The sequence below is a fragment of the Rhincodon typus genome, chromosome 6 (genome assembly GCF_021869965.1).
Source record: "Rhincodon typus isolate 14 chromosome 6, sRhiTyp1.1, whole genome shotgun sequence".
Classification (NCBI taxonomy): domain Eukaryota; kingdom Metazoa; phylum Chordata; class Chondrichthyes; order Orectolobiformes; family Rhincodontidae; genus Rhincodon; species Rhincodon typus.
The window spans coordinates 2,638,371-2,655,411 of NC_063337.1; the positions used below are offsets into that span (position 1 = coordinate 2,638,371).

Here is a 17,041-nt window from a genome sequence, read left to right on the forward strand (position 1 = left end):
ATTTCTGATGAAGGGTCTAGGCCCGAAACATCAGCCTTCCTGCTCCTGTGGTGCTGCTTGGCCTGCTGTGTTCATCCAGCTCTGCACCTTGTTGTCTCCTTACAAGAGTAGGCAGGTTCTTCTACCACACAGAGCATATAATGAGGTCCGAGTATTAATTTGAGGGGAATTTGATGCACATGGCAGGAAACAAATGCAGTTTATCTCGGTATCCAGAAGCTGGTGAGTGCTTTGAAGACTTTAATTAGGTAAGCAGGTTTGGTGAAATGGGCAGTGGCTTAAAGCAGCACTGAGGGCCCCTAAGCTTACTTAGCTAAATTTTAACATAGATACAATTGAGTTAAGCAATATTTCTAAATATTTTTAAAATCGACCTGCTCGGACATTCTGACCAGAGGTAAGGATGCCACCAGTGCATCACAAGAGCCCCAGCAGGGATATTTTTACACTTGTGACCTGAGAAGTTAAATTAAGCACAATGAAAACATCAGGGCAGCTGATGCTTTGCAGCTGTAGCATCTGAGAGCTGGAGGACAGCATGGCAGTGACATCTGCAGTAAGTGCTATGGATTGTCAAATGTCAACACAGATTCGATGAGCTGGAGTCTGAGCATCAGACACTGCAATGCAGTCAGTTCAGGATAGGGTCATCTATCAGGGGTGGCATAATGGTAATGTCACTGCGCTAGTAATCCAGATCACCAGGTCAATGCTTGATGACATAGATCTGAATCCTATTTCAATGGTGAAATTTTAATTCAGTAAAACATCTGGAATAAAAAGCTGATGCAATGGCGACCAAGCAGCTACCATCAATTGCAGTGAAAGCCCAACTTGTTCACAAATTATGGGAGGAAATCTGCTATCCTTACCCAGGCTGGCCTTCTTGTGATTCAGACACACAGCAATGTGGATGACTCTTAATTGCTCTCAGAGCAATAAAGGAGGGAGAATAAATGCTGGCCCAGTCACTGATGTCGACATCTCAAGGAAGAATTTTTTTAAAAATTGGCCCACACACAGAAGGATGTGCCTGTGAGTTAGGCAGATAAGGCAATTTATAAGGTTAAAAACTGAATAGCCTCAACCCTGTATATTGTCTACCAGGCTCGAGGAGATTGTGTGGGTGAGAGTAGGCAGTGCAGCAGAGTGGACAAGGAAACTGACCACAGTACCATGGTGCAGGGAGCCAGTCAAGTGGGGAGAAAGAAGGAATGTAGTGTACTGTAGTCCTTCACCTTAGCTCATTATCACTTTGATTAACTTCTACTTTAACTCATTTTATTTTCTCCAAGTCAGAGATTCACATGGGGCCCAGCTAAGCTTGACTCTTTGTGGGGTAGATGCATCACTCCTTATTCAGCACCCCCCCAACCATAATTCTTTCTCTGGTATCTTGATGATGTCATCAGCATTGCTTCCTGCTCTCGTCTGGAATTGGAAAAATTAATCACTTTTGCTTCCAATTTCGATCCCTCTCTCCCCTTCACCTGGTCCATCTTTGCTTCTTCCGTTCCCTTCCCTCCTTGACTTCGACTATAACACCATAAGACTATGCAGCAAAATTAGGCCATTCCATTATGGCTAATGTTTCTTAACCCCATTCTCCTGCCCTCTCCCCAGAATCCTTGATCCCCTTACCAATCAAGAACCTATCTTTGTCTTAAATATGCTTAATTACTTGGTCTCCGCAGCCTCCTGTGGCAATGAGTTCCACAGATTCACCACCCTCTGGCTGAAGAAATTCCTCGTTATCTCAGTTCTGAAGGGTAATTCCTTCACCCTGAGGCTGTGCCCTCAGGTCCTAGTCTCTCCTTCTACTGGAAACATCTTCTCCACGTCCACTCTACCCAGGCCTCTCAGTATTCTGCAAGTTTCAATCAGATCCACCTCATCCTTTTAAACTCCTTTGTGTACAGGCCCAGAGTGCTCAACTGCTCCTCATATGATAAGCCCTTCATTCCCAGGATCATTCTTGTAAACCTCCTCTGGATCCACTCCAACGGCAGAACAGCCTTCCTTAGATACAGGGCCCAAACCTGTTCACAATAGTGCAAATACAGTCTGACCAGACCCTTCCTATTCCTTACCTTCCTACACTTGAGATATGTTACAGAAATTCTGTTGTTAATAGATCTCTTATTACATATTAGCACTATTTCTTCCAAGAGCAGTCTTTTTCAACACAATCAATCATCTAGACATATTTTGGATTCATCAGCTGTAAGACAGGGCCATGAAGTATTTCCATATGGAAAGGCCAAATCACCAATCTTACTTCAATCATCTTTGCATCTCATTTCATTCATTAATTCAGCCCAACGTGTCTGCACTGGTTCTATTCCCTAGTGTCAATCTCCTGCTTTTTCCCCCACATCCCTGCCCACCATTTCTATTTCTCAGACTTGCTGAGATTTCCGGGAATTTCTGTTTTCGTTACTGATTTCCAGCATCCGCGGTTCTTTGGGGTTTTTTTTTGTAATTCGAGTGTTACTTTGTATAAAATGGAGATGGTGCAGGAAATCTTTATCCCATCCATTGGCTTCTTTGAAAAGAATTTGGTTCTAAATATTAGCATTTTCTTTTCATACCTGACCTAGAGTTATAGAGGTTACAGCATAGAGAAAGGACCTTTGGCCCACTTAGTATGTACTGGTCAAAAAAAAAAGCACCTAACTATTTTAATTCCTGACCCACTTGAAGATGTAATGTGAAAACAGGAGGTATGGTTAGTAAGTTTGCAGATAACAGCAAAATAGGCAGTGTAGTGGACAGTGAAGATGATTATCTGAGTACAATGGAACTTTGATCTGATGGAATTTAATTTAGGTAAATGTGAGGTATTGCATTTTGGTAAGGCAAACTGGGGCAGGATTTATACACTTAATGGTAGGGCCCTGGGGAGTGTTGCCAAACAAAGAGACCTAGGGGTGCAGGTGCATAGTTGCTTGAAAGTGGAGGCGCAGGTAGACAGGATAGCGAAGGTGGCGTTTGGCATGCTTGCGTCTATTGATTAAAACATTGAGTATAGGAGTTAGGACATCATGTTGGTGAGGCCACTTTTAAGATTACTGCGTACAATTCTGGTCTCCCTTCTGTAGGAAAGATGTTGTTAAACTTGAGGGTATGCAGAAAAGACTTATGAGGATGTTGCCAGAACTGGCAGGTTTGAGTTATTGCAAGAGGCTGAATAGGCTGGGGCTACTTTCCCTGGAGTGTTGGAACCTGAGGGGTGACCTTAAAGAGGTTTATAAAATCATGAGGGGCATGGATAGTGAATCGCCAAGGCCTTTTTCCTAGGGTGGGGGAGACCAAAACTAGATGGCATAAGCTTCAGGTTGGGGATGGGGGGGGATTTTAAAAAGGACCTGAGGGACAACTTTTTCATGCAGATGGTAGATGAATGGAATGAGCTGCCACAGGAACTGGTGGAGACTGATACAATTACAACATTTAAAAGGTGTCTGGATGGGTACATGAATAGGAAGGGTTTAGAGGGACATGGGCCAAATGCTGGCAAATGGGACTAGGTCAGATTGGGATGTGTGGTTGGCGCAGATGAGTAGGACCATACTGTATGACTATGAATTTTTACACCACTTTTGTCCAAATAATCATCTAATGCCCTCTTCGATGCCTCAATTGAATCTAGCTCCACCACATTTTCAGGCAGTGCATTCCCAGATCCTAGCTACTCACCGAGTGGATTTTTTTTTGTCACATCACCCTTACTTCACTTACACATCACTAAGTCTATGCCCTCTCACTCTACGAGCAGGAACAGTTTCTCATTATCTATCCAGTCCATAGTGATTTTGAAATCTTCAATCAAATTTCCTTTCAGCCTTCTCCTCCACAAGAACAGTCCCAGCCGCTTTAACCTATCCTCATGGTTGAAATTTCTCATTCTGGAACCATTCTTGTAAATTACTTTTGCACTCTCCCCACAGCTGTACACAATACTCCAGCTGAGGGCTAACAAGTATCTTGTACAAGTTCAACATCACGTCCTTGTTCTTGTGTTCTGTGCCCCTATTAATAAAATCCAGGCTCCTTTGCTAACTGCTGTCCCAGTTGTGTCACCTTCAACAATCTGTGCATATTTACACAACTGGATGCCTCTGCTCCTGCACCCCCTTTAGAATTGTACTCCCTATTTCACATTGTCTTTCAGTTTTTTTTCTCTGGTAAGGTCCAACACACTCATTCCTTTATGCACCTTTTCCCTCTTGGCCACTTATATAAACTGGCACCTTTTCTAAATGATCAACACCTCCCAGTTCCAATGATTTGCCATAATCTTCTTGGATGTTGGAGCAGGCTCAAAGGGCTGAATGGTCTCTTCAAGACCCGAGCCCTGATGCTCTTATTTTTTCAAGAGCTAAATGCGCAGCTGAATGTGTCTGGCACGTACTGCCCAGGAGCCAGAGGGCAGGAGACACTCACCTGTGCTCCAGTCCCATCCTTTATGCCAGTTACTCTTACACGTGTGATCATCCTGACAGTCCGCCCACCATTCTTCGCAGTCGGTCTTGCAGATTGGGACATACAGAATGCGTTCTTTCCTCCAAGACTGATCAACCTGGAGACAAGCAGCAAAATGAGGAGTCATTCAATAAAAACCAGGGAGTGCCACAGGGAGTGAGGTTGGGGGTCACCATTCCACAAAAGAAAAACAAAAATTCAACAATGGGAAGAGACAGAACATCAGAGTTGGTCCCTGGAAGACTGGGGGACACTGTTTCTGGATAATTCCTGGGATGGCAGGACTGACATATGAAGGAACAGTAAGGATAACATTCATTGATGTTTAGAAGGATGGGGAATCTTATAGAAAACTACAAAATCCGAACAGGATCAGACAGGGTAAATGCAGGAAGGATGTTCCTGATGACCACTGAGTACAGAACTAGGAGTCACAGAATAAAAGATAGAGGGTAGATCATTTAGGACTGAGACGAGGAGAAATGTCTTCACCCGAGAGTGGTGAGCCTGTGAAAGTCTCTGCCTCAGAAAACCACTCAGGCCAAAACATTGAATGCTTTCAAGAAGTAGTTAGATATAGCACTTGAGGCTAAAGGGATTAAAGGGTACAGGGAGAAAGCATGAAGAGGGTACTGAAGAAGGGTCTAGGCCCGAAACGTCAGCTTTCCTGCTCCCCTGATGCTGCTTGGCCTGCTGTGTTCATCCAGCTCTACACCTTGTTATATAAGAGGGTACTGAAGTTGGACGATCAGCTATGATTAGATTGAATGAAGAAGCAGTCTTAAAGGGTTGAATGGCCTACTCGTGCTCCTATTTTCTATGTTTCTATCCTGCAGAAGTGCCTATGCTATTGAAGCCGCCTCAGTTTGTCAAATGCCAGCAAACCTGGGAGCTCTGTCTTTGAGAGCACTGTTGCATTTGAGATTTTGTCCTGCCAAGATATTGTTAGGAAGAAGCTTTATATTTAATGCTGCAAGGAGGAGTGCAGTTTGAAGGATTGTGGAAAATGGAATTTATTTCAAGTTTTGTGGTCATATCTGGAGTGGTTTCCTTAAAATAGGCCACCAAAAGTTCACCAGGAACATTGGCGATTTATGTAACAAGGCTTCCTGGACAGCACGTGACTATTGATAGCTTGCTGTGAAGCCTGGAGGGGCAGTTATTTGAAAAATGACAGACTTGGGGGAAGATCCTAATTTCATTAGAGGAGGAGAGCACCGCTCATTTTTGTCCCATTACTCTACAGGCTACACCACAAAATTAAAATACTTTATCAAGAATTCCCAAGATAATCAACTAAGTTCCTCCTCGATATCAGATTTTAAACAAAAGATCTATCAATCAGGTTTCTTATTAAATGCAACCTTTTGTTTATTATCAAAACAAAACTTATTTAATAAAGATGCAATAATTGGTTAACATACACTGTCAGCATAAAACATCACTTTGGCTACAGGCTTACGGGGATAAGGTGGGTAAAAGGTACTCAAGTGTTTGATCAGTCACAATTGTATTGAATGGTATGGCAGGTTTGATGGACTGAATGGTATACTCAAGTTCCTGTGTTCAACAGATTATTCTTGAAGGCAAAAAGATTTAATGCTTTCGAGTCTCTTGCTGTGATGCTCTGGCATATGTGGTCAATTCACTAATCATTTTGAAGTCTTGGCAGATACAGTTAGCTCAGGAAGTACAATCTTGAGATGTTCCTTCCAGCATTCTTTCAAATTAACAAACAGATGTCACTCTTAGCTGAGGGAGAGGGTTTTCTTTTCAGAAATAGGAAGGATCAGTGAGGCAGTTTGTTCAATGTAAGCTTTCCTTAACTCAGTTTGTTCTTAGACTTTTCTCCAACTGAGCCAGTGTTATTAAACTGGAGAGGGGTCAGAAGAGATTTACCAGGATGTTGCAGGTATGGAAGGTTTTAGTTATAAAGAAAAACTGGATAGGCTGGGACTTACTTCACTGGCGTATGGGTGGTTGAGAGGCGAATGGCAGGTGTCTTTTCCCTAGGATGGGGGATTTCAAGGCAAGGGGGCATATTTTTAAGGTGCGTGGAGAGAGATTTAAAACAGACATGAGGCAAATATGTTACAGAGGGTGGTTTGCGTGCGGAGTGAACTTCCTGAGGTAGTGGTGGATGTAGCCATAGTTACAGCGTTTAAAAGACACTGCGGTAAGTACAAGAATAGGAAAGGTTTACAGGGATATGGACCAGGAGCAGGCAGGTGAGACTAGTTTAGTTTGGGATTATGATTGGCATGGACTGGTTGGACCGAAGGGTCGGTTTCTGTGCTGTATGACTCTATGAACAACCCCTCCAGGCTTGAAAGCAAGCTATCAATAGTCATGTGATTTCCAGGAAGACTACTTACATAAATCACCCATGTTCTTGGTAAACTTTTGACAGCCTATTTTAAAGAAATCACTCAGTTGTAACTATATCCACCAAACAAGGTGTAGATTGCAAAGATGGAAACTGTTGAGTTTCTTAAATTACCCATCCTTCACAGTCATACAAGGTGTTGAGAAAATAGGCCTTATGAACGAACAACTTGACTCTAAGGGTCAACTTGATGTTATTTCGTGTGTGTTTCCCAAGTCCATCCTTGGTAGCAGCTGTTTTCCCTACACATATCAGATTCTGCACCAAGGGACAGATGGGCAGTCACTGTAAACCTCAGATAGCGGAGCTTGCTGGCCACGATCAGGGGAGATGACATCCTGTCTCCTGGCCATAGTTTTCATAAATCATATCACAGAAGACAAGACACAGACACAGGAAAGACAGTCCATGTGTGTTTATGTATTATAATCTCTCAAACATGTGGTAATGGCCACACAGTCCAAAGGTCAATGTGTTGGTATTCCAGTAAACTGCCTTAGTCAACATTCTTAGATAACTTGCATGTTCCTGAAAATTAGCTCTTTGTAACCCGATCTTGACCGAGATAAAATCCTTTATCCATTTCCTTTTATTTGTATGGACCAAAGCAGCAATTCTATTTATGGAACAGATAATTCCCAAGTGTTGCTTAATCAGCAACACTGAATTCTATCCAACCAGAAGAGAGGGTCTTAAGGAGGCTTCAGGGGTCACTGCAGAGAAATGCAAAGCTTCCAAGCAGTGAGTGGGACAAGGAGAAAGAGACAGACAGAGATTTAGACTCCAAGTTTAACATGCTTTTGTTACAGCCACTTCTGGGAAGGCAACTAATCGACACAGATTGTGCGTGAAGGACTCCATGAGGAGTTGGACGACTCTGTGCTGTTAGGATTCAGGGAGAGACGCTAGGAGTGAGTAGGCAGCTAAGTATTGGAGTTGTGGGGGGCGCGGGTGGGGAGGCCACTGGGTCTACACTGGGCTATGCTATGAGGGGCTCAGAGGAAGACTGAGCAACTGAGCAAGATTGACTCAAAACTCTGGGCAAAGCCCAGGGACAGGACTGGTTTGGTGAGACCAGCTGTCAACGGAGTGCTGGAGTTACACTTATGAAGGAGCAGTTTCATAGATCAGGGGAGTGTACACCGCAGGTAAAGAAGGTAACTGACCAGAATGGAAGCAGAAATCAAAACAATGCATGACAAAACATCTCTTTGGGAAGGAGCTACAAGGCCAGATCAGGAGACATGAACAACTAGAATCCCTTTTTGAGTTTAAGTTCTGAGGAAGGGTCACCGGACCCGAAACGTTAACTCTGTTTTTTCCTTCACAGAGGCTGCCAGACCTGCTGAGCTTTTCCAGCAACTTCTGTTTTTGACCCATATCTATCAGATGTATTATGGGAAAAAGAAATAAATTCTATATGTAGAAAGTTGTATAATTGTTCCAACGTCATGAAATTTAGTACTACATCTTCAACACACTTTGTAAAACCCTGGGCCTCTCAGTGTATCTACTGTAAAAATCAAAATGTTATCAGTTTCCAGCCTAACCATTACATAAATTTTGGCGCTGGCACTCTGGTCAGAATAGAATCCCAGAATCCTCAGTGCAGGGGGCAGCCATTTGGGCCATAAAGTCTGCACCGACTTTATACTCCAAACAGCATCCCACCCCATCCCTGTAACCCTAAGTTTCTCAAGGGCTAATCCACCCAGCCTGCACATCCCTGGACACTACAGGTAAACTTTGCATGGCCAATCCACCTAACCAGCACATGTTTGGACTATGGGAGGAAACCGGAGCACCTGGAGGAAACCCACACAGACATACTTGTCACCAATACCTTTTGGAGATTTGATAAAATCTCATGTGAATTTTCTTGTAGCACATTGAGAGGTTGCAAACCAAATAAATATAATAATTTGAAAAGAACAGACTAAACTACAAAAGAGCCAACCTCAAATTTTAATTTGTTGCAATACCTGAGATGATTATTAATACAATCTTAGGTTCAAAGGAAGCATTGTAGGAACATAGACCATGAGGAGAATTCACAAACTCCACACAGACAGTTGCTTGAGGGTGGAATCGAACTTGGGTCCCCGGCATTGTGAGGTAGCAGTGCTAACCACTGTGCCGCCCATTGTAACTGAATTATAACTACGGGCTTGTAGCTAAATTTTTTCTGTGTACTGTCACACGTCGTTTTGTCCCCTTGAAGAGTAGTGGGGAGTGCTGAACAGGATGCCTGGCTGATTATCCAGGTCATGGACAAACATTCATTGGCCAAAAGGTCCTGGATTGGGACTTCAATCCAGAGCTTCTGGCCCAGATGTTGAGACACTACCCAGTGCACCACAAGAGCCCCTATGTGGAATATCAGTAACAACAAGTTCAAACAGGTGGAAGCCACAAATCATCAATATTCATCTGGGAACAATTCAAAGTAGATAACTTTTGACATAAGGCTAAACATTCAGTCCCCAAACAAACACTCCCAGGATAGGGACAGTATGGAGTTAGATACAGAGTAAAGCTCCGTTACACTGTCCCCCCGCAATCAAACACTCCCAGGGACAGCACAACTTCATGAAGCTCCCTTCACAAAACTCATTTATTTAACTTCTGAACAGTTGCAAAACGCATCTCAGCAAAGGACAATGCTGCTCACCGTCACTATCCAGGGACCCAAGTTGGGGGAGCATTCATACAAGCAGGTGTCCTGGATAAAGTGCCTCTTGCATTTTTCTGTCATGATGCCACAGTGATTCCAGTTGAAGTTGTAAAGATGGGACTGGTCATTGTGCGCCTCTACGGTGGTGTTGGCTCTACAACAAGCATTATTCTTCCAAGGTTCACACTGCAAATGTTAAAGAGAAGGAAGCATTAACAATAGGGATACACCATGTACATGTCACCAAGGTATAACCAAAAATGTAAAAGATCCCACAGCCACTAATTTGAAGAACGGAGGAGTTTTTTTAGATTCCTCTTTGGAGAACTCGGTGGCACTGGCAAGGCCAGCATCTGTTGACCTTCCCTAAATGATCCTTGAACTGAATGGCTTGCTGAGGCCATTTCAAGGGGGCGTTAAGAGCAACTTAACTTGCTTGGATCTTGAGACACATGTAGGTCAGACTAGGCATGAACTGCAGATTTCCTTCCATAAAGCCCCATATAACACTCTTCGAAGGATTGACAGGTTAGGTGCTGAAAGACCACATACCCCTGGCTGGAGGGCTTAGAATACAAGGTCACAGTCTCAGAGTAAAGGGCTCCCCTAACTGCTTTGTGCGGAGGAGGAATCCTTTCACTCAGATGGTGGAGAATCTTTGGAATTCTCTAGCCCAGAGAGCTCAGACATGGAGTACATCCAAAGCAATTACAGGACCAGTGCGGGGGCATTATAACGGCACCACTGTCTCCCATTAATTGGCAGATACCAGGAGAAGGGACTTAAACCAAATGAATCCTGTGGAGTTTTATTCAGCAAGTTACCTCCACACAAGGTAGCAGCTTCTGGGAAACTGAGGACCAACAACATGCAAGAGAAATATCGGTTGAAACATGTTGCAAAAAAAAACAAGATAATTCAGGAATAACTTCAAAAAAGCACAGAGCTCCTGAACAGCAGTCCTCTGTCTGGTTTAATATTAACCCACTGTTCCCAGAATCAAAGGATCAAGCAAACTCAAGGTCAGTCCAATCTGCAGACCGAACCTGATCTTGACACTGTTATTACCCATCAGATTGCAAAAGCTGAAGACAGTAAATCAGCTTCACTGCCATATAAACAAAATACGCTGATGCCAGTATTTCCCTTATCAGCTCATTAAACCACGTAAACAGAAAAACAAAGGGGCCAAGTGCAGATTAAAATGAGAGGAGAGATAGGGAATGAGCAATAGGAAAGGTGTTGAATAAATACGTTGTGCCGATAACGGATGTGGGTGGTTGGTAGGTATGCAGAGGGCTGGGATGAGGTGGGGGGGGAAGCATTCCTGGTGAGGGAATGCGGAAAGGGAGGGGACTGGATAGGAGTGTGAAACTGACAGACGTATTCATTCCGTATTTGGGTTCACCTGGTACTGGCTCCAGCAACAAGTAAACTGCAACAATGCCCTACAAGAGTCAAAGCCTTGAGGGAGGGAGCGGGACCAGTGTTGCCCAGTACAAGACAGTCACTGACAACTCCAACTGGAGGATTCAGGGAAAGGCTCTTTACCCAGAAAGCGGTGAGAGTGTGGAACTCATTCCCATAGGGATGGTGTTGAGGCAAATATCCGAGATATATTTACGTGGGAAGCTGGAGAAACATAAGAGGAAGGAAGGAATATTTTGATGCAGATGGGTGGGGGAGGTAGCTCCATTGTTCTACAATCATCACCACTGTGGCCAACTTTCAATCCCAGATTTATTCTGTCATGAAGGGATTTGAACCCGTGCACCCATTACTTGTCCAAGAATGTGACACTTTGAATAAAAATAATCAGAGGATGTGGGCATCGCTGGCCGGCCCAGCATTTATTGCCCATCCTAGTTGCCCTTCACGATGGACTGCTCAAGAAGGCAGCTGACCATGTGCTGTGGGTTGACCCACAACTCAGGGAATACAAGGATTTTGACTCGGTGACAGTGAAGGAACGGCGATGTATTTCCAGGTGAGGGTGGTGAGTGGATTGGAGGGGAACTTACAGGAGGTCGTGTTTCCATGTATCTGCCTTTGTCCTTCTAGATGGAAGTGGTCGTGGGTTTGAAATATGCTGTTGGAGGAGCCTTGGTGAATTTCTGCAGTGCATCTTGTAGATGGTACACGCTACTGCTACTGAGCATTGGTGTTTGAGGGGCTCAATAATTGCTGTTGAGGGAGGCGAGATTGAAGAACAGACAGCGAGGCCTCACATGCCTACAATGCCACTCTTTGAAACCAGTGACTGTCTCATCAGCATCTGTCTTGCTAAACCTCAAACATTTGTGGGGTGTGAAAGCAGATGTCTCATCTGTCCTCACACTTTGCTGTTACCTGTTTGTAGAGACTTCCCTCCGATCCCGGCTTATCCTTGTGATGTTTTGCATTCATGCAGATATTAAGGATATCCTCAGCAGTTGTCGCTGATAGAGTGAGCCCCAGAACAAACACAGACAGCATCTTCCTGCAAAGACGTAGAGCATGAGTAAGAGAAGCAAAAGAAAAAGAACAAAGAATAATACGGCACAAGAACAACAAAATACTGTGGAAGCTAGAAATCTGAAAACCAGACAACATACCAGGTAACACTCAGCTGGTCAGGCAGTCGTGCTGACTTGTATTTACATAGTACTTGTGACATAATGAGGGGAGGTAGTGGCATAACAGTTAGGTCTTTGAATTATCCCTTTTCAACTTCCTTATGTTCTCCTGACTTACCTTTCTCTCTATCTTTGTCACCAAGAGTGGTGACGTAGAGTAGGGACAATATTCGTACAAAAGTGAGAGAAGACCCGAGTGTTAAAAGTCAAAATGTAGAATTGGCTCATGTAGGGATAAGAACTAGCAAAGAAAGGTCTGCTGTAGGTTAGTAGAAAGTGCACCTTTGAACAGTAACCACACTGTAAAATGGAAACTACAGGAAGAAATAATGGGGACTGCAATTGTCATAGTTTATTCTAATCTTCATTTAGATTGGACCAAACAGAAAAGCAAAGATAGCCTGGAAAGAAAGACTCTATGGGAAGAATGAACCATCATGTACATGCCGAAGAAAGTTAAAGATAATAATCAACTAAAAGAAAATATGCATCACTCTGTAAAAATGGGTGGTTTTTTGTGAAGACGAGTGGCAGGTCAAAAGATTGTATAGAATTTAAGAGCAAAGAATGACCAAAAGATTAATAAGGAGGGAGAAATTAGATTATGAAAGAAAGCTAGATAGAAATATAAAAAGTCAGTAAAAGATTCTTGGGGTATTTAAAAAGGAAAACAGTAAATGAGCCTTGGTTCTTGAGAGAACAAGCCTGGGAAATTAAGGAGTTGACAGATGAATTTTTCTTCTTTCATCCATCCGTTTTGGTTCACCCATCCTCAGGATCTGAAAGTGCATGCGGAGAGGATTTTTCCTCTTATGGGAGAATCTAGAAATAGGAATTTAAAAAGGTGTTCTTGAGAAAGATATTCTCTTAATCTTTGTCTTAAATGGCAATCTAATTTTTTTTAATTCATGGGACATGGCATTTCTGGCTAGGCCAACATTTATTGCCTTTCTTAGTTCCTCAGAGGGCAATTAAGATTCAACCACATTGCTGTGTGTCTGGAGTCACACGTAAGCTGGACCAAATAAGGACATTCCCTGAAGAGCATTCATGAATCAGATGGGTTTTTACCAAAATTGACTGTGGTTAGATGGTAACTACAAGTGTGGCTTTTATTTTTAAATTCCAGATTTTTACTGAATTCAAATTTCACCATCTGCTTTGATGGGATTTTAACCCATATCCTGAGAACATTAGCCTCAGGTATGGGATTGATCGGCAAATGTTCTCTGAACTGCAATCCATTTACATCCTTCCTTAAAATAGTGTTTGATACTGTACATGGTACTCCAGATGTGGTCTCACCATTTTGTTATTGTTTTAGTAGAGGCAGAAAATGTCATAAGTAGTACTGCTATACTGAAATATCAAAACCTACCAGTCTAAAAACTCAGCATTGGACAGTAGATTTAGCCTGAATGGCTTCAGGCTGTGACACGAATACGTACTATAATCTACCTTGATACCACTAGATGCTGATAAGTCTTTTGTATAATTCTGCTGATTCATGGTTTGATTTGTTCCTTTGTACATTAGTAAATAGAAACACAGTGAAATTATAAAGTTAAAATCGCCTGCCTATCGGTTTGTCGCCTCAAAGTTCGTCTGTTCAGCAAACGACCTTGGGCAGAAGAAAGTCTTTGAGTTTCAGCCAACTCTGTTCCAATATTTCTTTGTAAGTAATGAGTCAGAAGTCAACAAGAAACTTAGGGCTCTCTCTCCTGGAAGTTTAGGAATTGAGGTTTTTCGCTGCTCATCAAGGTGACATATCATTGCTGGAAAAACAATTTCAACTTTAAGGAAGCAGTATTATGCACAGCATGATGTTAGATAGACAGCCCCCTCCTCACTGTCCTCATCACACTTTACCAGGATAGTGACGACGTGGGGTTAGATTCAGAGTAAAGCTCCCTTTGCACTGTCCCTAAACATTCCCAGGACAGGGCCAGCACAGTGTCAGATATAGAGTAAAGTGTCCTCTACAAAACCTTTTGACATTTCACAGAGCAAAGGCAGGACAGAAGGTTTTGAACCAAGTTCCTGTTTCAAGCAGCCGTGAACAAGTATTCCTATCACTGAGCTCTATAATACTGTGCCTCAGTGTGTTCAGATACTAACCTCTCTCCCCAGTATCAACATTTGTTGAAAGCTTATCTCAACACAAGATCTATTCCAACCACTCAACTTCCACTTGAGTTACAAAGTGCAAAAGCCATTGAACTTCCCTTCAATTTAACCTACAGTTAATTAATTCAAAATCTCAGCATCCTCCAAAACCTGGAATAAACAGACTACATTCCCCCTTATGTAGACTGAGCACTAACAAATTATTTTAAATCCATAACACTCTCCTCCTTTAACAACAGTCACTTATAGGGGACAGATATTATAGCTGCTTCACTGGAATATCATCAAAAAAAAGACTCCAAAAAAGACCAATGTGTCAAAATGATCACAGTTTGTCAGAAAACAAACTGACTGAATTGAATATTACAGAAGAGGTGGTGCTGGACAACTTAAAGCACATAAGAGCGGATAAACCCTGGGACCTGATCACTTTGAACTTTGTGGGAAGCCAAGAAAAAGTGATTGCTGGATCCTTTGCTGAGATATTTGTATCATCAATAGTCACAGGTGAGGTGCTGGAAGACTGGAGGTTGGCTAATGTGGTGCCACTATTTAAGAAAGGTGGTAAGGAAAAGCCAGGGAACTATAGATATGTGAACCTGATATCAGCGGTGGGCAAGTTGTTGGAGGGGATCCTACGGCACAGGATTTACATGTAGTTGGAAAGGCAAGGACTGATTACGAATAGTCAACATGGCTTTGTGCGTGGGAAATCAAGTCTCACCAACTTGATTGAGTTTTTTTGAAGAAGTAGTGAAGAAGTAGTGATGAAGGCAGAGTGCAGGACATGATTTATAAGGACTTCAGTAGGACATGCGACAAGGTTCCATGTGGTAGACTGGTTAATAAGGTTAGATTGCATGGAATACAGGGAGAACTAGCCATCTGGATTCAGAACTGGCTCAAAAGTAGGAGGCAGAGGGTGGTGGTGGAGGGTTGCTTTTTAGACTGGAGGTCTGTGACCAGTGGTGTGCCACATTGATCGCTGCTGGTCCACTGTTCTTTGTCATTTATATAAATGATTTGGGTGTGAACCTAGGAGTAATGGTCAGCAAGTTTGCAGATGACACCAAAATTAGTGGTGTAATGGACAGTGAAGAAGATTACCTCAGAGTACAAGAGGACCCTGATCAGATGGACCAGTGGGCCGAGGACTGGCAAATGGAGTTAAATTTAGATAAATGTAAGGTACTGCATTTTGGAAAGGCAATTCAGGGCAGGACTTAGACACGTAATGCTAAGATCCTGTGGTGTGTTGCTGAACAAAGAGGCCTTAGAGTGGAGGTTCATAGTTCCTTGAAAGAAGGGTCGCAGGTAGAAAGGACAGTGAAGAAGTCATTTGGTACACTTGCCTTGATTGGTCAGTGCATTGTGTAAAGGAGTTGTGAGGTCATGTTGCAGCTGTACAGGACACTGGTTAGGCCACTTTTGGAAAACTGTGTTCAATTCTGGTCTCCCTGCAACAGGGAGGACATTCTGAATCTTCAGAGGGTTCAGAAAAGATTTATTATTATCTCTCTAAGATAATAACCATATTCTAATTCAGACGAATCTCTTTGGCATCTAATTTCAATCACTTCCCCAGCAGCCATGTCTTCAATTGTCTAGAGTGTTTACAGCACAGGAAGCACCCCTTCTGCCCATTGTATTCATGCAGCCCATCTGCAGGAGTAATGCAGTTCTCTCCTTTCTCCATCATCCTGGTGAACCAGCTTGAACTCCTGCGCACTCCCCACCCAATACATCTGAACGTCACCCCCATTCCAGCAACTGCTTTCACTGCACCCCACAATATTGATGAGCTTGAGTCCAGGCTGATATCCTACAATCTCATAGGGCTACAACAGCACGGGGAAAGAGGGGAGGCGGGGGAAAGCGAGCGACCAACAGATCACACCAGATCAGTGATCATGTCTGATCAGAGACCAGATGGGAAAGAGTGGGGTCAGGTGGGAAGGGAATGAGGAAGACTGAGAGCGGAGGCCAAACAAAGGCCATGAGGTCTAACAGTGAAAAAGCAGATGAGGAAAAGGGACCAACTGAGAGGAAACAGGGAGAAAGTCGGGAAGGAAAAATGTCTGAGAGACAGATGATGCAATACAAGTGGAAATTCCAGACCAGAAGCTAACTGACAAGTGCTTCCAACCTAACAACCTCAGTGTGCCTGCCACTCCTTAGATGCAGAGATCAGATGGATAATTTAACTGTACTGATTAGGTTGTCAATCACAATGACAAACCCTGGAAAGTGAATTCCCACAGGGCACAGCAAACAATGAGAAAGGCAACTAACACATTGCCCTTTGCTGCAAGCGGCTTGGAGAACAAAAGTAATTAAGCTTTGCTCCAACCACATTGGAGAAAGTATACTGTACACAGTTTCTCCATATTTAAAGGAAAGATATGCTTGCGTAGGAGGTGGGCAGGTAATGGCCTAGCAGTATTATGACTAGACTATTAACCCAAAACCATAGTAATGTTCTGGGTACCCAGGTTGGAACTTGAATTCAAATAAAAGATGTGGAATTGACAGTCTAATGATGACCAGGGAACCATTATCAATCATCAGGAACACCCACCTGGTTCGCTAATGTCCTTTAGTGAAGAAAATCTGCCACTTCTACCCTGTCTAATCTACATTTCACAGAGCAAAGGCAGGACAGTTGCTCTGTAAGAAAGTAAAGAGAGAGAGAGTGAGTGAGTGAGTGAGTGGGGTGGGGGGGTGAGTGGGAAGCAGGAAGAGCAACACACTATT

General features: G+C 43.1%; 1 protein-coding gene across 6 annotated transcripts in view; it reads right to left on the bottom strand.

Annotated features, from left to right (window-relative positions):
- The window catches only part of folr (folate receptor), a 23,705-nt gene that overhangs the window by 5,319 nt on the left and 1,345 nt on the right, over positions 1 to 17,041 (bottom strand). For 4 of the 6 annotated variants that reach the window (XM_048598444.1, XM_048598445.1, XM_048598446.1 and 1 more), the window contains exons 2-4: positions 11,895 to 12,024; positions 9,543 to 9,731; positions 4,447 to 4,582 (exon numbers count right to left, since the gene is read on the bottom strand). In XM_048598444.1, the coding sequence (XP_048454401.1) occupies positions 4,447 to 4,582; positions 9,543 to 9,731; positions 11,895 to 12,024 (455 nt within the window). Of the gene's footprint in view, positions 1 to 4,446; positions 4,583 to 9,542; positions 9,732 to 11,894; positions 12,025 to 13,738; positions 13,936 to 16,865; positions 16,955 to 17,041 lie in introns of those variants that run through there. The other 2 variants (XM_048598447.1, XM_048598448.1) reach the window with 2 other exon arrangements.